At 44.0% G+C, this 21,560-nt stretch overlaps 1 protein-coding gene across 1 annotated transcript; it reads left to right on the plus strand.

Annotated features, from left to right (window-relative positions):
* The first annotated feature begins 618 nt into the window (after positions 1-618).
* Positions 619-19,173, plus strand: LOC115190836 (protein NLRC3-like). Its single transcript, XM_029748895.1, has 11 exons — positions 619-681; positions 7,184-7,355; positions 11,678-11,844; positions 11,947-13,747; positions 13,831-14,004; positions 14,084-14,257; positions 15,790-15,963; positions 16,483-16,529; positions 16,658-17,204; positions 18,682-18,717; positions 19,167-19,173. The coding sequence occupies exons 2-11, from the start codon at positions 7,237-7,239 to the stop codon at positions 19,171-19,173; spliced, it is 3,246 nt and encodes a 1,081-aa protein (XP_029604755.1). The 5' UTR covers positions 619-681; positions 7,184-7,236.
* Positions 19,174-21,560: the final 2,387 nt, after the last annotated feature.

Here is a 21,560-nt window from a genome sequence, read left to right on the forward strand (position 1 = left end):
TGTGTGTGTGTGTGTGTCTGTCTGTGAATGTGTGTCGGTCTGCGTGTGAATGTGTGTCGGTCTGTGTGTGTGTGTGTGTGTCTATCTGTGAATTTGTGTTGGTCTGTGTGTGTGTGTGTCTATCTGTGAATGTGTGTCGGTGTGTGTGTGTGTGTGTGTGTGTGTGTGTGTGTGTGTGTGTCTATTTGTGAATGTGTGTCGGTCTGTGTGTGGTAATGTGTTTTTGATAAGTGTGATTAGTTCACTGTAACTTCACATTATAAATAGTATATTTTTAACTTCATATGCTATATATTATAATACATATTTTTGGGGGTTTGCAGAATCATTGTATATCGTTGGTTACCCAACCTATCATGTTACCATAACAACACAGATATGACCGTCTAGCGTCCTTCTGCCAAACCTGGTTGTTGTCCCACTGCCCTCTGCTGGTAGCACTGCAAAACATCACCCAACCAAATCCTGAAATAAAATCTAAATTCACTTTTACCAGAAATTCATATTATATGGGCTGAATACGTACATGAAGTGTATGGAGACTTTACATAACATAAATATGAATATATAATATAAACTTATACGTGTTGAACCCGCCTACCGTGTTGAAACAGGAAGTACATTTATAAGGAAGTAGAAGAAGCACTGGACACCATCGGTCGTAAGAAAAATGTTTCTGAGGTTTGTAGCGTTCTTTTACAATGTTATGTAGAAACGTGTTTTGGAGAAGTTAGGCCATCGCAGAGAAAGGTGATTTAGGGGGTAAGACATCGGCAGAATTCTTATATTATAACATGACTGATTTCAACTTTCAATAATGATATTTTTAGGCTTCCTTACATTGATGCAGATTCATATTGATCAGCCTCGTCAATGTTATATTATAGTCTACAGGGTTATGAGGTAAGGTATGGGGTTATATTATAGTCTACAGGGCTATGAGGTAGGGTATGGGGTTATATTATAGGCTACAGGGCTATGAGGTAGGGTATGGGGTTATATTATAGTCTACAGGGTTATGAGGTAGGGTATGGGGTTATATTATAGTCTACAGGGTTATGAGGTAGGGTATGGGGTTATATTATAGTCTACAGGGTTATGAGGTAAGGTATGGGGTTATATTATAGGCTACAGGGCTATGAGGTAGGGTATGGGGTTATATTATAGTCTACAGGGCTATGAGGTAGGGTATGGGGTTATATTATAGTCTACAGGGTTATGAGGTAGGGTATGGGGTTATATTATAGTCTACAGGGCTATGAGGTAGGGTATGGGGTTATATTATAGTCTACAGGGTTATGAGGTAGGGTATGGGGTTATATTATAGTCTACAGGGTTATGAGGTAAGGTATGGGGTTATATTATAGGCTACAGGGCTATGAGGTAGGGTATGGGGTTATATTATAGTCTACAGGGCTATGAGGTAGGGTATGGGGTTATATTATAGTCTACAGGGTTATGAGGTAGGGTATGGGGTTATATTATAGTCTACAGGGCTATGAGGTAGGGTATGGGGTTATATTATAGGCTACAGGGTTATGAGGTGGGGTATGGGGTTATATTATAGTCTACAGGGCTGTGAGGTAGGGTATGGTGCTGTGAGGTAGGGTATGGTGCTGTGAGGTAGGGTATGGTGCTGTGAGGTAGGGTATGGTGCTGTGAGGTAGGGTTTGGGGCTATGAGGTAGGGTATGGGTCTTTGAGGTAGGGTTTGGGGCTATGAGGTAGGGTTTGGGGCTATGAGGTAGGGTATGGGGTTGTGAGGTAGGGTATGGGGCTATGAGGTAGGGTGTGGGGCTATGAGGTAGGGTATGGGGCTATGAGGTAGGGTGTGGGGCTATGAGGTAGGGTGTGGGATGTGAGGTAGGGTATGGTGCTGTGAGGTAGGGTATGGTGCTGTGAGGTAGGGTTTGGGGCTATGAGGTAGGGTATGGGGCTATGAGGTAGGGTTTGGGGCTATGAGGTAGGGTATGGGGCTATGAGGTAGGGTTATGAGGTAGGGTATGGTGCTGTGAGGTAGGGTTTTGGGCTATGAGGTAGGGTATGGTGCTGTGAGGTAGGGTATGGTGCTGTGAGGTAGGGTATGGTGCTGTGAGGTAGGGTATGGGGCTATGAGGTAGGGTTGTGAGGTAGGGTATGGGGCTGTGAGGTAGGGTGTGGGGCTGTGAGGTAGGGTTTGGGGCTATGAGGTAGGGTATGGTGCTGTGAGGTAGGGTGTGGGGCTATGAGGTAGGGTATGGGGCTGTGAGGTAGGGTATGGGGCTATGAGGTAGGGTATGGGGCTGTGAGGTAGTGTATGGGGCTGTGAGGTAGGGTTTGGGGCTATGAGGTAGGGTATGGGGCTATGAGGTAGGGTATGGGGCTGTGAGGTAGTGTATGGGCGATTGACTGCACATGATTGTGATTATCCTTTTTATTTTTTTAGCCTTTTTTTTCTTCCCAATTTTGTGGCATCCAATTGGTAATTAGTCTTGTCTCATCGCTGCGTCTCCCGTGCGGAGTCGTGCGTTCTCCGTAATCACAACCCAGCCAAGCCTGAAATTTCCATCCCTAACTTTAACATTTTCCGACAAGATAGAACTGCCAAAGGGGGCGGAGTTGCAATCTACTGCAGAGATAGCCTGCAGAGTTTTGTCAAACTATCCAGGTCTGTGACCAAACAATTTGAGCTTCTACTTTAAAAAATCCACCTTTTCAGAACAAGTCTCTCACAGTTGCCCCTTGCTATAGACCACCTTCTGCCCCCAGCTGTGCCCTGGACACCATATGTGAAATGATTGCCCCCAATCTATCTTCAGAGCTCATGCTGCTAGGTGACCTAAACTGGGACATGCTTAACACCCCGGCCATCCTACAATCTAAGCTTGATGCCCTCAATCTCACACAAATGATCAATGAACCTACCAGGTACAACCCCAAATCCGTAAACACGGGCACCCTCATAGATATCATCCTAACCAACCTGCCCTCCAAATACACCTCTGCTGTTTTCAACCAGGATCTCAGCGATCAAATCAAATTTTATTTGTCACATACACATGGTTAGCAGATGTTAATGCGAGTGTAGCGAAATGCTTGTGCTTCTAGTTCCGACAATGCAGTAATATCCAACAAGTAATCTAACCTAACAATTTCACAACAATTACCTTATACACACAAGTGTAAAGGAATGAATATGTACATAAAAAAATATATGAATGAGTGACGGTATAGAACGGCATAGGCAAGATGCAGTGGATGGTATAGAGTACAGTATATACATATGAGATGAGTAGTGTAGGATATGTAAACATATAAAAGTGCATTGATTAAAGTGGCTAGTGGTACATTACATCAAGATGGCAAGATGCAGTAGATGGTATAGAGTACAGTATATACATATGGGATGAGTGATGTAGGGTATGTAAACATTCTATGAAGAGGCATTGTTTAAAGTGGCTAGTGGTACATTACATCAAGATGGCAAGATGCAGTAGATGGTATAGAGTACAGTATATACATATGAGATGAGTGATGTAGGGTATGTAAACATTATATGAAGAGGCATTGTTTAAAGTGGCTAGTGATACATTTATTACATCAATTTTTCCATTATTAAAGTGGCTGGAGTTGAGTCAGTATGTTGGCAATAGCCACTCAACGTTAGTGATGGCTGTTTAACAGTCTGGTGGCCTTGAGATAGAAGCTGTTTTTCAGTCTCTCGGTTCCAGCTTTGATGCACCTGTACTGACCTCACCTTCTGGATGATAGCGGGGTGAACAGGCAGTGGCTCGAGTGGTTGCTGTCCTTGATGATCTTTTTGGCCTTCCTGTGACATCGGGTGCTGTAGGTGTCCTGGAGGGCAGGTAGTTTGCACCCGGTGATGCGTTGTGCAGACCTCACTACCCTCTGGAGAGCCTTACGGTTATGGGTGGAGCAGTTGCCGTACCAGGCGGTGATACAGCCCGACAGGATGCTCTCGATTGTGCATCTGTAAAAGTTTGTGAGTGTTTTTGGTGACAAGCCGAATTTCTTCAGCCTCCTGAGGTTGAAGAGGCGCTGCTGCACCTTCTTAACCACGCTGTCTGTGTGGTTGGACCATTTAAGTTTGTCCGTGATGTGTACGCCGAGGAACTTAACTTTCTACCCTCTCCACTACTGTCCCGTCGATGTGGATAGGGGGGTGCTCCCTCTGCTGTTTCCTGAAGTCCACGATCACCCACTTTGTTTTGTTGACGTTGAGTGTGAGGTTATTTTCCTGACACCACACTCCGAGGGCCCTTACCTCCTCCCTGTAGGCCGTCGCGTCGTTGTTGGTAATCAAGCCTACCACTGTAGTGTCATCTGCAAACTTGATGATTGAGTTGGAGGCGTGCATGGCCACACAGTTGTGGGTGAACAGGGAGTACAGGAGAGGGCTGAGAACACACCCTTGTGGGGCCCCAGTATTGAGGATCAGCGGGGTGGAGATGTTGTTACCTACCCTCACCACCTGGGGGTGGCCCGTCAGGAAGTCCAGAACCCAGTTGCACAGGGCGGGGTCTCGAGCTTGATGACGAGTTTGGAGGGTACTATGGTGTTAAATGCTGAGCTGTAGTCGATGAACAGCATTCTCACATAGGTATTCCTCTTGTCCAGATGGGTTAGGGCAGTGTGCAGTGTGATTGCGTCATCTGTGGACCTATTGGGGCGGTAAGCAAATTGGAGTGGGTCTAGGGTGTCAGGTAGGGTGGAGGTGATATGGTCCTTGACTAGTCTCTCAAAGCACTTCATGATGACGGAAGTGAGTGCTACGGGGCGGTAGTCATTTAGCTCAGTTACCTTAGCTTTCTTGGGAACAGGAACAATGGTGGCCCTCTTGAAGCATGTGGGGACAGCAGACTGGGATACGGATTGATTGAATATGTCTGTAAACACACCAGCCAGCTGGTCTGCGCATGCTCTGAGGACGTGGCTGGGGATGCCGTCTGGGCCTGCAGCCTTGCGAGGGTTGACACGTGTAAATGTTTTGCTCACGTCGGCTGCAGTGAAGGAGAGCCCGCAGGTTTTGGTAGTGGGCTGTGTCAGTGGCACTGTATTGTCCTCAAAGCGAGCAAAGTAGTTGTTTAGTCTGTCTGGGAGCAAGACATCCTGGTCCGCAACAGGGCTGGTTTTCCTTTTATAGTCCGTGATTGACTGTAGACCCTGCCACATACCTCTCGTGTCTGAGCCTCTGAATTGCGACTACTTTGTCTCTATACTGACGCTTAGCTTGTTTGATTGCCTTGCGGAGGGAATAGCTACGCTGTTTGTATTCGATCATATTTCCGGTCACCTTGCCCTGATTGAAAGCAGTGGTTCGCGCTTTCAGTTTTGCGTGAATGCTGCCATTAATCCACGGTTTCTGGTTTGGGAATGTTTTAATAGACGCTGTGGGTACGACATCGCCGATGCACTTGCTAATAAACCCGCTCACCGAATCAGCGTATTCATCAATGGTGTTGTTCGCCGCAATGCAGAACAGATCCCAGTCCACGTGATCGAAGCAATCTTGAAGCGTGGACTCCGATTGGTCGGACCAACGTTGAACAGACCTGAGCGCGGGAGCTTCCTGTTTTAGTTTCTGTCTATAGGCTGGAAGCAACAAAATGGAGTCGTGGTCAGCTTTTCCGAAAGGAGGGAGGGGGAGGGCCTTATATGCGCCGCAGAAGTTAGAATAACAATAATCTAGGGTTTTGCCAGCCCTGCAGTGCAATCGATATGCTGATAGAATTTAGGGAGCCTTGTTTTCAGATTAGCCTTGTTAAAATCCCCAGCTACAATAAATGCAGCCTCAGAATATGTGGTTTCCAGTTTACATAGTCAAAGGAAGTTCGTTCAGGGCCATCGATGTGTCTGCTTGGGGGGATATATACGGCTGTGATTATAATCAAAGAGAATTCTCTAGGTAGATAATGCTGTCGGCATTTGATTGTGAGGAATTCTAAGTCAGGTGAACAGAAGGACTTGAGTTCCTGTATGTTGTTATGATCAGACCACGTCTCATTAATCATAAGGCATACACCCCCGCCCTTCTTCTTACCAGAAATATACTTGTTTCTGTCAGCGCAATGCGTGAAGAAACCAGGTGGCTGTACCGACTCCGAAAGCGTGTCTCGAGTGAGCCATATTTCCGTGAAACAAAGAACGTTAGTCTCTGATGTCTCTCTGGAAGGCTACCCTTGCACGGATTTCGTCTACCTTGTTGTCAAGAGACTGGACATTGGCGAGTAGTATGCCCGGGAGCGGTGAGCGATGTGCCCGTCTACGGAACCTGACCAGAAGACCGCTCCGTCTGCCCCTTCTACGGCGTCATTGTTTTGGGTCGCCGGCTGGGATCCGATCCATTGTCCTGGGTGGTGGGCAAAACAGAGGATCCGCTTCGGGAAAGTTGTATTCCTGGTCGTAATGTTGGTGAGTTGACGCTGCTATTATATCCAATAGTTCCTCCCGACCGTATGTAATAAAACCTAAGATTTCCTGGGGTAACATTATAAGAAATAACACATAAACTAAATACTGCATAGTTTCCTAGGAAAGCGAAGCGAGGTGACCATCTCTGTCGGTGCCTCATTGCCTGCGTCCGTAATGGGTCTGCGGTCAAACGACCACCCCTCATTACTGTCAAACGCTCCCTAAAACACTTCAGCAAGCAGGTCTTTCTAATCGACCTGGCCCGGGTATCTTGGAAGGACATTGATCTCATTCCGTCAGTAGAGGATGCCTGGTTATTCTTTAAAAGTGCTTTCCTCACCATCTTAAATAAGCATGCCCCATTCAAAAAAATGTTGAACCAAGAACAGATAGCCCTTGGTTCACTCCAGACCTGACTGCCCTTGACCAGCACAAAAACATCCTGTGGCGTACTGCATTAGCATCGAATAGCCCCCGCGATATGCAACTTTTCAGGGAAGTTAGGAACCAATACACACAGACAGTTAGGAAAGCTTAGCTTTTTCAAACAGAAATTTGCATCCTGTAGCACAAACTCCAAAAACTTGTGGGACACTAAAGTCCATGGAGAACAAGAGCACCTCCTCCCAGCTGCCCACTGCTCTGAGGCTAGGAAACACTGTCACCACCGATAAATCCGTGATAATTGAGAATTTCAATAAGCATTTTTTCTACGGCTGCCCAAGTCTAGCAACTTGCCCAAGCCTCCCCATTTCTCCTTCACCCAAATCCAGATAGCTGATGAGTCTCTCTGGGGAGAGAGAGGAGGGGGACCACTGCCTCTGAAATGAGTCTCTCTGGGGAGAGCGAGAAGAGAGGCACTGCCTCTAAGAGGAAGTATTCTGACCGAGAGGAGGGGGCCACACCCTCTAAAAAGAGTCTGCCTCAAGACACCAGTTCTAAGAGGTAAGAGATCAATTGTAAATATAGTTATTTTAAAGATATACAACAAATTTTAAGAGAAGTGTTTCCAAATTACATAACATGTAGGCCTATATCATTAAGTTAAAAAATCCTAGGACCACCTGCAAACACAAGCTAGGTTTCTTTCCAGCTGGTGAAACATATTTTAATGTCAATATTCTAAAATCAGCAGAAAAATTACATAAATATTTTCCCACCAGGGATGTAGACTCCCTACGTGATGACATTCCTGTTATGGTGCAGGTAGACTACCTACATTAATAGATTCCTGTTATGGTGCAGGTAGACTACCAACATTAATAGATTCCTGTTATGGTGCAGGTAGACTACCTACATTAATAGATTCCTGTTATGGTGCAGGTAGACTACCTACATGATGACATTCCTATTATGGTGCAGGTAGACTACCTACATTAATAGATTCCTGTTATGGTGCAGGTAGACTACCAACATTAATAGATTCCTGTTATGGTGCAGGTAGACTACCTACATTAATAGATTCCTGTTATGGTGCAGGTAGACTACCTACATTAATAGATTCCTGTTATGGTGCAGGTAGACTACCTACATTAATAGATTCCTGTTATGGTGCAGGTAGACTACCTACATTAATAGATTCCTGTTATGGTGCAGGTAGACTACCTACATTAATAGATTCCTGTTATGGTGCAGGTAGACTACCTACGTGATGACATTCCTGTTATGGTGCAGGTGGACTACCTACATTCCTGTTGTAGAAACAAGAGGAATATAATTTTTGGGGTCAAACAGCAGCCAAGCATCGATCTTTGTGGGATAATAATGATGACAAAACCCTGTGAGTTTGAATCTTGTGGTCACACATTGAGATTCTTGGTTGCAAGTACGATTCACAAATCTGTCATTTGTATCATGTTGTGTTGTTTTTTTACCCCTTTTTCGTGGTTTCCAATTGGTAGTTACAGTCTTGCCTCATCGCTGCAACTCCCGTACGGACTCGGGAGAGGTCGAAGGCCGAGAGTCGTGCGTCCTCCGATACCCAGCCAAGCCGCACTGCTTCTTGACACAACGCCCACTTAACCCGGAAGCCAGCCGCACCAACATGTCGGAGGAAACACCGTACACCTGGCGACCGTGTCAACGTGCACTGCGCCCACCCCGCCAAACAGGAGTCGCTAGTGTGCAATGGGACACCTGCTGGCCAAACCCTGCCTAACCTGGACGACGCTGAGCCAATTGTACGCCCCATGGGTCTCCCGGTCGTGGCCGGCTGCGACCAGGCCTGGACTCGAACCCAGAATCTCTAGTAGCACAGCTAGAACTGCGATGCTAGGGAGTTCTTGTTGTCGGGAGTCCTTGTTGTGTGAAATTGAATAATGGTGGCAAACTTATAACTTGACATTTTAATACATTCAATACGATTTGCAAGAATTATTTATTTTCAGAATTATTACAGGCCCATTTACTACTATTAACATTCTGCTGTGAATCAAAAATACACTTGCAGATGTTTTATCTGTGCACGCTCAGAGTTCTGTCAGTGTCACGTTACCAAGAGATTTGTAAACTTGTAAACAGTTTAGTAAGTTTATAGAAAGAGATTTCTATTAAAAAAAAAAACGGTTTCAGCTGCTTTGGGGGCAGGATCTTTTTACTCCTGACCAATCAGCCAAAACCACAGCTGCCTATTGTTGCAACCATTGGCTGGATTGTTCCATCAATCAAATCTCAGGAAGTAGCGAAGAGGAATCGTACTTGTAACGATGAATCTCAATGTGCTACCATGAGATTCAGAATACAAACTCACAGGGATCTGTCATTATTATAATCCCATAGATTATTAATGTATGTGTGTGTGTGTATGTATATATATATATATATATATATACATTTGCATTTACATTTTAGTCATTTAGCAGACGCTCTTATCCAGAGCGACTTACAGTAGTGAATGCATACATTTCATTTCATGCCTTTCTTTTTTTTTTTTTTTACATATACATATATATGTATGTGTGTGTGTATTTAACTAGGCAAGTCAGTTAAGAACAAATTCTTATTTACAATGACTCCCAATTGTGCACTGCCCTATGGGATTCCCAATCACGGCCGGTTATGATACAGCCTGGAATCGAACCAGGGTCTGAATGCCAAGAGTGTGCAAAGCTGTCATCAAGGCAAAGGTTGGCTATTTGAAGAATCTCAAATATAAAATATATTTTGATTTGTTTAACACTTTTTGGGTTACTACATGATTCCATATGTGTTATTTCATAGTTTTGATGTCTTCACTGTTATTCTACAATGTAGAAAATAGTAAAAATAAAGAAAAACCCTTGAATGAGTAGGTGTTCTAAAACCTTTGACCAGTACTGTATATTGGGTTCTGTAGAATACTATCAGTATGTGATCTTGTAGATATTGATTGAGATCTAACTTTCATTTTTTAACATTCATCACTGAAATCACCAGAGTGGTCTGTTCTCTGGGCAGTGAATTAGAGCAGAGACTATGTAAAGTAGAGATCCCAGACATGTGCAGGAGCTTCAGATTGTTTTGCTATCTGGAAAAGGCTTCCAGAGGATTCAGAACAGCAGCCACTCAGTTTTAAGGACTTGAGATCAGCCATGCAGTTGTTGTTTAACATGCAAAATATACAGTTCTCTTAAACCTGTTAGGGATAGGGGGCAGTATTTTCACGTTCGGATGAAAAGCATGCCCAGAGTAAACTACCTGCTACTCAGGCCCAGAGTCAAATATTTGCATTTTATTAGTAGATTTGGATAGAAAACACTCTGAAGTTTCTAAAACTGTTTGAATGATGTCTGTGAGTATAACAGAAGTCATATGGCAGGCAAAAACCTGAGAAGAATCCAACCAGGAAGTGGGAAATCTGAGGCTTGTAGTTTTTCTTTCTAATCCCTATCGAAACTACAGTGTCTGTGGGGTCACATTGCACTTCCTAAGGCTTCCATTGGCTGTCAACAGCCTTTAGAAACTTGTTTAATCCGTCTACTGTTACTGGGCAGAGAATAGGAGCTCAGTCAATCAGTGGACTGCCTGGGAGCAGTAAGTTGTTTACTGCACGGGCACACTTGGCGTGCCGCTCCTTATTTTTCATCTGTAATGAATATGCTATTGACCGGTTGGAATTTTATCAAAGGTGTATGTTAAAAAGACCCTAAGGATTGGTTGTAGACATCGTTTGACATGTTTCTAAGAATGGTAATGGAATTTTTGACTTTTTGTCTCTGGTTTTACGCTCGTGCATTTTGCCTTTGGATAGTGATCTGAACGCGCGAACAAAAGGAGGTATTTGGACATAAATATGGAGTATTTCGAACAAAAATAACATTTGTGGAAGTGGGTGTCCTAGGAGTGCATTCCGACGAAGATCAGCAAAGGTAAGGGAAGATTTATAATACTAATTCTGATTTTAGTTGACTCCAGAACTTGGCGGGTAACTGTATAGCTTGCTTTGGTGGCTGAGCTCTGTACTCAGAACATTGAAAAATGTGCTTTCGCTGTAAAGCTATTTTCAAATCTGACACAGCGGTTGCATTAAGGAGTAGTATATCTATAATTCTTTCAATAACTGTTTTAAAGTTTATCAACATTTATGATGAGTATTTTTGTAAATTGATGTGCTCATTCACCGGAAGTTTTAGGTGGCAACACATTTTCTGAACATCACGCGCCAATGTAAAATGTTTTTTTTTTTATATAAATATTAACTTTATCTAACAAAACATACATGTATTGTGTAACATTGAGTCCTGGGAGTGTCATCTGATGAAGATCGTCAAAGGTTAGTGATTCATTTTAGCTGTATTTCTGGTTTTTGTGATACCTCTCCTTGCTTGGAAAATGGCTGTGTGGTTTTTCTTGTGAAGTTGATGTCCTAACATAATCTAATGTTTTGCTTTCGCCGTAAAGCCTTTTTGAAATCGGACCATGTGGTTGGATAAACGAGAAGATTATCTTTAAAAGGGTGTATAATAGTTCTATGTTTGAGAAAATTGAATTATGAGATTTTTGCTGTTTTGTATTTCGCGCCCTGCTATTACATTGGCTGTTGGCGTCCATAACATGTTTTAAAGATATGAAACTAAAGAGAAACGTGTTCCCAAATTACATGAAATGTAGGTCTACATCATTCATTTAAAAGTCCCCAAATCGATTTACCAATAGCAGACTGTAGTTTTAAAACTAACTTCAGGACTTCTATGAGTTCCATTATACAGTTGTTAACATGAAGTAGATGAGGTATTGATGAGATATTGATGAGATATTGATGAGGTGATCTGTCTCCCTGTTTTGTTCAGTGTGCAGAAGCCCAGAGCAGAGTCACCTACAACCAGCCTGCTATCAATGAAGAGCGATCAGCCACCTGCTTTCAGCCAGGAACCATTACCAGATGACAATAAGGAAGTGGAGAGTTTGGACAGTGAGGATGTATTAAAGATCACATACAACCTTCTGGACAGAAGAAGTAAGACTGTGTTTCATACAATATCACAAAGAATGGTACAAAGGCCCTTTATAAAACACACACATTAACTGATGAGTCCCAACTCTCATTGTTTTCCTACAGGTCAAACTCTGCTGACAGTCCAACAAGACATCAAGGCTAAACTGAAACACAAGTATCAACACATATCTGAAGGAATTGGACACCATGGAAACCAAAGTCTGTTAAAGGACATCTACACAGAGCTCTACATCACAGAGGGTGGAAGTGGAGGGCTCAATAATGAACATGAGGTTAGACAGATAGAGATGGCATCCAAGAAACAAACCACACAAGAGACACCAATCAAATGCAACGACATCTTCAAGCCTTTACCTGGACAAGACAAACCTATCAGAACTGTGCTGACAAAAGGTATCGCTGGCATTGGAAAAACAGTCTCTGTGCAGAAGTTCCTCCTTGACTGGGCAGAGGGAAAAGCAAATCAGGACGTTCATTTCATGTTTCCTCTTCCTTTCCGTGATCTGAACCTGAAAAAGGACCAATACAGTCTGATGCAACTTCTTTCTCACTACTTCCCAGAGCTGAAAGAGATTGACAGCATTGAAGATGGTGAAACCAAAACTGTTTTCATTTTTGATGGTCTGGATGAGTGTCGACTTCCTCTAGACTTCAAAGACAATGAGAAGTGCTGTGATGTCACGAAGCCAACCTCAGTGGACGTGCTGCTGACAAACCTCATCGAGGGGAATCTACTTCCCTCTGCTCTCCTCTGGATAACCTCACGACCTGCAGCAGCCAATCAGATCCCTGCTGAGTGTGTTGACCAGGTGACAGAGGTACGAGGGTTCAATGATCCACAGAAGGACGAGTACTTCAGGAAGAAAATCCCAGATCAGAATCTGGCCAATGAAATCATCACCCAAATAAAAACATCAAGGAGCCTCCACATCATGTGCCACATACCAATCTTCTGTTGGATATCAGCCAGTGTCCTTGAGATGATACTGAAAGAGGCAGAGAAGGATGAAGTCCCCAAAACTCTGACCCAGATGTACTCACACTTCATTCTCATCCAAATCATTGTGAAGAACAGGAAGTACAACAAAGCCACAGAAACAAACCCAAAGGAACTGTCTCAGTCAGACAAAGAGATGATCCTGAAACTGGCCAAGCTGGCTTTCCAACAGCTGCAGAAGGGCAACCTGATCTTCTATGAGGAGGACCTGAGAGAGTGTGGCCTTGATGTCACAGAGGCATCAGAGTACTCAGCATTGTGTACAGAGATCTTTAAAGAAGAATCTGGGCTGTACCAAGACAAGGTCTACAGCTTTGTGCATCTGAGCATTCAGGAGTTTCTAGCAGCAGTGCATGTTTTAGAATCATGTCTGGACAAGAAGGAAAATGTTTTCTCCTCCACTAGTGATGATGAAGAGGAGGAGTCAATCCAGTTGTCTGACTTCCACAGGAGAGCAGTGGACCAGGCCTTGAAGAGTGAGAATGGACACCTGGACCTGTTCCTCCGCTTCCTTCTGGGCCTCTCACTGGAGTCCAATCAGCATCTGTTACAGGGCCTTCTGACACAGACAGGAAGTACAACACAGAGCAATGAGGAAACCGTTAAGAGAACAGTCAGGTACCTTTCAGACAAGATCAAGTACGAATCCTCACCAGAAAGGGTCATCAACTTGTTCCACTGTTTGAATGAACTTGGTGCCAACTCTCTAGTTGAAGACATGCAGACCTCCCTGCGATCAGGAACTCTTTCAGAAACAAGACTAAAACCTGACCAATGTTCAGCCCTGGCCTACCTGTTACTGATGTCAGAGGAGGTGCTGGAGGAGTTTGAACTGAAGACATACAACACATCAGAGGAAGGTTATCAGAGGTTGCTGCCGGTAGTGAAAACCTGCAAGAGAGCACTGTAAGTTCTGTTATTGTGTTGATGTATACAGTATCATTATAATGAAGGATTTGCATAGCTAACAGATTATCTCCTCTCTGCAGACTGAATGGCTGTTACCTCACATATGAATCCTGTGAGACTCTGGCCTCAGCTCTGCGGACACCAAACTCCTCCCTGAGAGAACTGGACCTCAGCTACAATGACCTGGAAGACAGAGGAGTGGAGCTGCTCTGTGTTGGACTAACCAGTCCACTCTGCAACATACAGACACTAGTGTGAGTTAAATATCTTTAGTATTAGTTATTATGTGGATGTTTTAAACATGTGTTAATCATGTGATCTTCTGCCCTCTAGTCTAGGTCAGTGTGGTCTGACAGAGGGTTGCTGTTCAGTTCTGGCCTCAGTCCTGAGTTCACCCAACTCACAACTGAAACAACTGGAGCTGAGAGACAATGACCTGCAGGACTCAGGAGTTACACTGCTGTCTGCTGGACTGGAGGATCCAGACTGTAAACTACACACACTGGGGTAAGTACATCTGTTTCAGTCAGGTCGGTACTCAAATCCAATTGTATTTGTCATATGCGCCGAATACAACAGGTGTAGACCTTACAGTGAAATGCTTACTTACAAGCCCTTAACCAACAATGCAGTTCAATAAATAGTTAAGACAATATTTACGAAGTAAAAAGTAAAACAATAAAATGACTTAACAATAATGAGGCTATATACAGGGGGTACTGGTACCGAGTCAATGTGTGGGGGTACAGGTTAGTAATGAGGCTATATACAGGGGGTACCGGTACCGAGTCAATGTGTGGGGGTACAGGTTAGTAATGAGGCTATATACAGGGGGTACCGGTACCGAGTCAATGTGTGGAGGTACAGGTTAGTAATGAGGCTATATACAGGGGGGTACCGGTACCGAGTCAATGTGTGGGGGTACAGGTTAGTAATGAGGCTATATACAGGGGGTACCGGTACCGAGTCAATGTGTGGGGGTACAGGTTAGTAATGAGGCTATATACAGGGGGTACCGGTACCGAGTCAATGTGTGGAGGTACAGGTTAGTAATGAGGCTATATACAGGGGGTACCGGTACCGAGTCAGTGTGTGGGGGTACAGGTTAGTAATGAGGCTATATACAGGGGGTACCGGTACCGAGTCAGTGTGTGGGGGTACAGGTTAGTAATGAGGCTATATACAGGGGGTACCGGTACCGAGTCAATGTGTGGGGGTACAGGTTAGTAATGAGGCTATATACAGGGGGGTACCGGTACCGAGTCAATGTGTGGAGGTACAGGTTAGTAATGAGGCTATATACAGGGGGTACCGGTACCGAGTCAGTGTGCGGGGGTACAGGTTAGTAATGAGGCTATATACAGGGGGTACCGGTACCGAGTCAGTGTGTGGGGGTACAGATTAGTAATGAGGCTATATACAGGGGGTACCGGTACCGAGTCAATGTGTGGGGGTACAGGTTAGTAATGAGGCTATATACAGGGGGTACCGGTACCGAGTCAATGTGTGGGGGTACAGGTTAGTAATGAGGCTATATACAGGGGGTACCGGTACCGAGTCAATGTGTGGGGGTACAGGTTAGTAATGAGGCTATATACAGGGGGTACCGGTACCGAGTCAATGTGTGGGGGTACAGGTTAGTAATGAGGCTATATACAGGGGGTACCGGTACCGAGTCAATGTGTGGGGGTACAGGTTAGTAATGAGGCTATATACAGGGGGTACCGGTACCGAGTCAGTGTGTGGGGGTACAGGTTAGTCGAGGTAATTTGGGGGTAAAGTGATAAATAATAAACAGTGAGTAGCAGCAGTGTAAAAACAAAGGGGGGGGTCAATGTAAATAGTCCAGGTGGCCATTTGGCTAATTGTTCAGCAGTCTGATGGCTTGGGGGTAGAAGCTGTACTGAGCTTAGTAAAACAAATACTCTGAAAATCTGATGTTTCATGACATTGTTTGTGTCATGGACAAATGTATTGGTGTCCTACAAGATGATTGACACCAGTACACCAACCTAGACAGCTGTTGTGTCTCTCTGTAGGCTGTCTGGCTGTCTGGTCAAAGAGGAGGGCTGTGCTGCTCTGTCTTCAGCTCTGAGGTCAAACCCCTCCCACCTGAAAGAGCTGGACCTGAGCTACAATCACCCAGGAGACTCTGCAGGGGGACTGCTTTCAGCTGCTCTGGTGGATCCCACATATAAACTGATGAAGCTGAAGTAAGTCAGAATAGATGTCCTAATAGTGTGAGCAGCGGTTGTGTCATATGTAGTGTAGTAGGGTCAGTAACATGAGGTCATGATGGTAGAATTAAGGGGAAGTTTACCCAGCAGGCTGAGCACTCCAACACAGCATACATCATCACCACATGAATACTCTTCTTCTGCATCTCTGATATCCTGTTGGAGCTGTACTCCGTTCTGAATGCAGTGGGTAGGATAGAATACCTGTATGTCTCTAGTAATGAATTGTACTCCGTTCTGAATGCAGTAGGTAGGATAGAATACCTGTATGTATCTAGTAATGAATTGTACTCCGTTCTGTATGCAGTAGGTAGGATAGAATACCTGTATGTCTCTAGTAATGAATTGTACTCCGTTCTGTATGCAGTAGGTAGGATAGAATACCTGTATGTCTCTAGTAATGAACTTGGATAGTGCACCAGAACACAACAATATTGTTTAAATGTTGACTGCTTTATTAGGTCTTTGTCAGTCAATAACCTGTTTCTCCTACAGTGTGGATCATGGTGGAGAGTGCAGGCTGAAATCAGGGCCGAGGAAATGTAAGTCTCTGCAATCCTAATTAACTGCATATTGAGAACTATAGTAACTAATCAATACTTGTTCTGTATCTACAAAACAACATTTTATATCAAGATGTGGTTTGCTTAAGCTCTCCTTTTGTCTACAGATGCCTGTCATCTCACCCTCGACCCAAATACAGCAAACCCAAACCTGATTCTGTCTGAGGGGAACAGGAAGGTGACATGTGTGGAAGAGAGGCAGCATTATGAAGACCATCCAGACAGATTTGACTGTCTTTACCAAGTTCTCTGCAGAGAAGGCTTATCTGGATCTCGTTATTACTGGGAGGTGGAGAGGGATGGTAGCATGGCTGATATTGGTGTGGTGTACAAAGGAATGAAGAGGAAGGGAGAGGAAGATGACAGTTGGATTGGAGGCAATAGGATGTCCTGGTGTTTAGCCTGCTCTGATAGAGGCTATCACATTAACCATGCTGGAGTCAACAGATCCATCCCTGGTCCTGTTTCTAACAGAGTTGGAGTGTATCTGGACTGGCCAGCTGGTACTTTGTCCTTCTATAGTGTGTCCTCCTCTGGTACACTGACACACCTTTACACAGAACACACCACATTCACTGAACCCCTCTATCCTGGGTTTGGGGTTTCCTCCTCCTCAGTGACCCTGTGTCAGATAGATGACCAACACATTCAGAGGTGAGTCGTATAGCAATGTTTATTATTTGTTTTCCTCTGGAATAATTTCTATAATTACATTAGTAGTAGTGGTGTGTTTTAATGTGTTCTGTTGGACCTACAGACAGTTAGATTAGTAGTAGTGGTGTGTTTTAATGTGTTCTGTTGGACCTACAGACAGTTAGATTAGTAGTAGTGGTGTGTTTTAATGTGTTCTGTTGGACCTACAGACAGTTAGATTAGTAGTAGTGGTGTGTTTTAATGTGTTCTGTTGGACCTACAGACAGTTAGATTAGTAGTAGTGGTGTGTTTTAATGTGTTCTGTTGGACCTACAGACAGTTAGATTAGTAGTGGTGGTGTGTTTTAATGTGTTCTGTTGGACCTACAGACAGTTAGATTAGTAGTAGTGGTGTGTTTTAATGTGTTCTGTTGGACCTACAGACAGTTAGATTAGTAGTAGTGGTGTGTTTTAATGTGTTCTGTTGGACCTACAGACAGTTAGATTAGTAGTAGTGGTGTGTTTTAATGTGTTCTGTTGGACCTACGGACAGTTAGATTAGTAGTAGTGGTGTGTTTTAATGTGTTCTGTTGGACCTACAGACAGTTAGATTAGTAGTAGTGTGTTTTAATGTGTTCTGTTGGACCTACAGACAGTTAGATTAGTAGTAGTGTGTTTTAATGTGTTCTGTTGGACCTACAGACAGTTAGATTAGTAGTGGTGTGTTTTAATGTGTTCTGTTGGACCTACAGACAGTTAGATTAGTAGTAGTGGTGTGTTTTAATGTGTTCTGTTGGACCTACAGACAGTTAGGTTAGTAGTAGTGGTGTGTTTTAATGTGTTCTGTTGGACCTACAGACAGTTAGATTAGTAGTAGTGGTGTGTTAATGTGTTCTGTTGGACCTACAGACAGTTAGATTAGTAGTAGTGGTGTGTTTTAATGTGTTCTGTTGGACCTACAGACAGTTAGATTAGTAGTAGTGGTGTGTTTTAATGTGTTCTGTTGGACCTACAGACAGTTAGATTAGTAGTAGTAGTGGTGTGTTTTAATTTGTTCTGTTGGACCTACAGACAGTTAGATTAGTAGTAGTGGTGACTTCACATCTCTAGGGGGGGTATGTAACTCATGATACCTGGTGACTTCACATCTCTAGGGGCTTTCCTCAAGATATGCAATGTCACATGTAATGTCACCATCAGTATTGATTTTATCAAAGTTGACATAGGGGGTTATGTCACATTTACATAATTCGACTCCCAACCCACAACCCTAACATTGCAAGCACCATGCTCTTCCAACTGAGCTACACAGGACCACATTTTGAAGTTGACATAGTATGTTATGTTACATTTGACAATGCACTCTACATAGGGAGCTGTTCTGTCATCATTTATACACATTTTGTATTGCTTATGAAGACTGTATGTATGCTATATAAAGCCTTTATAAGTTGTATATAGTTTAATCACAGTCTATCCTTCTGCTTTACCAACACCAGAGACCATGGTGGAGAGAGTTGTATCAAGCCTGGACCTGAGAACACCAGAGACCATGGTGGAGAGAGTTGTATCAAGCCTGGACCTGAGAAATGTGAGTTAACTGATAATTGTTTTTAAGTCAAAATATGATTAAAGCGTTCATCATAGTTGAGTCCCAGACAAGGAACACAATCCACAATCGTGATCTATTTGGTCAAAACAAACTTAAAGGTAGAGTCAGCAATATGACGTAGATGCACAAAGTAAACACCATAGTGCAGGGGTTCTTAAACTTTTTCTGCCTGGGACCCAAATTACAAATGTTGTGTTTTCCTGGGACCCAAGCTTAGGAAAATATGCAACTATAAGTAAATATCGGTACATTTCATTGACCTTATGCCTAAAACAGATGCAATATAGACAAAAACAAAAAACAATGAAATTAAATAAATATATATTAATGTTCATTTTCCCCCATTAAAAACACTCTTACATATCTGTGTAGGATGTAACTGTTGCTGCTAAAATACAATAAATCATTTTCATCCTTAACTGGAATAAAGTGATTGATCACATCACACAGATGTAGACTAGAAAACACAGTCCTAATGAGAGGTGTGTGTGTGGCTGGTTGAAGTCTTCAACGAGCAGGTCTATTCTGGGCTCCGTGTTTAACAATGCAACACTGAGGTCATACTCAGCCTTGTTTCTGTACTTGTTTTAAGTATGTCAGAGTTGAGAACCCTGACTCACATGGGTATGTGGAACCAAACTGGATCAGAACATCTACTGCTTTCTCAGTCAGACAGGAGACCGCTTCCTGCTGTAGATGAGTGTTTGCCTTTCTCAGTCAGACAGGAGACCGCTTCCTGCTGTAGATGAGTGTTTACCTTTCTCAGTCAGACAGGAGATCGCTTCCTGCTGTAGATGAGTGTTTACCTTTCTCAGTCAGACAGGAGACCGCTTCCTGCTGTAGATGAGTGTTTGCCTTTCTCAGTCAGACAGGAGACCGCTTCCTGCTGTAGATGAGTGTTTGCCTTTCTCAGTCAGACAGGAGACCGCTTCCTGCTGTAGATGAGTGTTTGCCTTTCTCAGTCAGACAGGAGACCACTTCCTGCTGTAGATGAGTGTTTGCCTTTCTCAGTCAGACAGGAGACCCCTTCCTGCTGTAGATGAGTGTTTGCCTTTCTCAGTCAGACAGGAGACCGCTTCCTGCTGTAGATGAGTGTTTGCCTTTCTCAGTCAGACAGGAGACCGCTTCCTGCTGTAGATGAGTGTTTGCCTTTCTCAGTCAGACAGGAGACCGCTTCCTGCTGTAGATGAGTGTTTGCCTTTCTCAGTCAGACAGGAGACCGCTTCCTGCTGTAGATGAGTGTTTGCCTTTCTCAGTCAGACAGGAGACCGCTTCGTGCTGTAGATGAGTGTTTGCCTTTCTCAGTCAGACAGGAGACCACTTCCTGCTGTAGATGAGTGTTTACCTTTCTCAGTCAGACAGGAGACCGCTTCCTGCTGTAGATGAGTGTTTGCCTTTCTCAGTCAGACAGGAGACCGCTTCGTGCTGTAGATGAGTGTTTGCCTTTCTCAGTCAGACAGGAGACCACTTCCTGCTGTAGATGAGTGTTTACCTTTCTCAGTCAGACAGGAGACCACTTCCTGCTGTAGATGAGTGTTTGCCTTTCTCAGTCAGACAGGAGACCGCTTCCTGCTGTAGATGAGTGTTTGCCTTTCTCAGTCAGACAGGAGACCGCTTCCTGCTGTAGATGAGTGTTTGCCTTTCTCAGTCAGACAGGAGACCGCTTCCTGCTGTAGATGAGTGTTTGCCTTTCTCAGTCAGACAGGAGACCGCTCCCTGCTGTAGATGAGTGTTTGCCTTTCTCAGTCAGACAGGAGACCGCTTCCTGCTGTAGATGAGTGTTTACCTTTCTCAGTCAGACAGGAGACCACTTCCTGCTGTAGATGAGTGTTTGCCTTTCTCAGTCAGACAGGAGACCGCTTCCTGCTGTAGATGAGTGTTTGCCTTTCTCAGTCAGACAGGAGACCGCTTCCTGCTGTAGATGAGTGTTTACCTTTCTCAGTCAGACAGGAGACCGCTTCCTGCTGTAGATGAGTGTTTGCCTTTCTCAGTCAGACAGGAGACCGCTTCCTGCTGTAGATGAGTGTTTGCCTTTCTCAGTCAGACAGGAGACCGCTTCCTGCTGTAGATGAGTGTTTGCCTTTCTCAGTCAGACAGGAGACCGCTTCCTGCTGTAGATGAGTGTTTGCCTTTCTCAGTCAGACAGGAGACCGCTTCCTGCTGTAGATGAGTGTTTACCTTTCTCAGTCAGACAGGAGACCGCTTCCTGCTGTAGATGAGTGTTTGCCTTTCTCAGTCAGACAGGAGACCGCTTCCTGCTGTAGATGAGTGTTTGCCTTTCTCAGTCAGACAGGAGACCGCTTCCTGCTGTAGATGAGTGTTTGCCTTTCTCAGTCAGACAGGAGACCGCTTCCTGCTGTAGATGAGTGTTTGCCTTTCTCAGTCAGACAGGAGACCACTTCCTGCTGTAGATGAGTGTTTGCCTTTCTCAGTCAGACAGGAGACCGCTTCCTGCTGTAGATGAGTGTTTACCTCAAATCAACTTGCTTCAATAAGTTTATTCCAGTTCAGAATACTAATTTATTACTTGTATTTAAACAGCAACAGTTCCAACCTAGACTAGGTTTCAACAATAATATCTACAGGCCTGATCATTTTTTATATTCATCTGTACTGTTACTAAGGGTTGCACCATCAGTAACTAGCTAGCTTGCTTTGGCTAATTTGAGCTAATAGCTGTGTACAAGGCCAGGGGATTGTTTGAAAGAGAAACTCACTTCTACTACAATGAGAGTTAGTACTCCCTTATTTCTGCTTATCATCGCC

The sequence above is a fragment of the Salmo trutta genome, unplaced genomic scaffold, assembly GCF_901001165.1.
Source record: "Salmo trutta unplaced genomic scaffold, fSalTru1.1, whole genome shotgun sequence".
Classification (NCBI taxonomy): Eukaryota; Metazoa; Chordata; class Actinopteri; order Salmoniformes; family Salmonidae; genus Salmo; species Salmo trutta.

Excerpts from the sequence above, each read along its gene's own strand:
- LOC115190836 (XM_029748895.1), top strand. The coding sequence starts at position 7,237 with ATGAGTCTCTCTGGGGAGAGCGAGAAGAGAGGCACTGCCTCTAAGAGG. Across the intron at positions 13,748-13,830 it reads AAAACCTGCAAGAGAGCACT|ACTGAATGGCTGTTACCTCA; the intron begins GTAAGTTCTGTT and ends TCCTCTCTGCAG. Across the intron at positions 17,205-18,681 it reads GATGACCAACACATTCAGAG|AGACCATGGTGGAGAGAGTT; the intron begins GTGAGTCGTATA and ends TACCAACACCAG.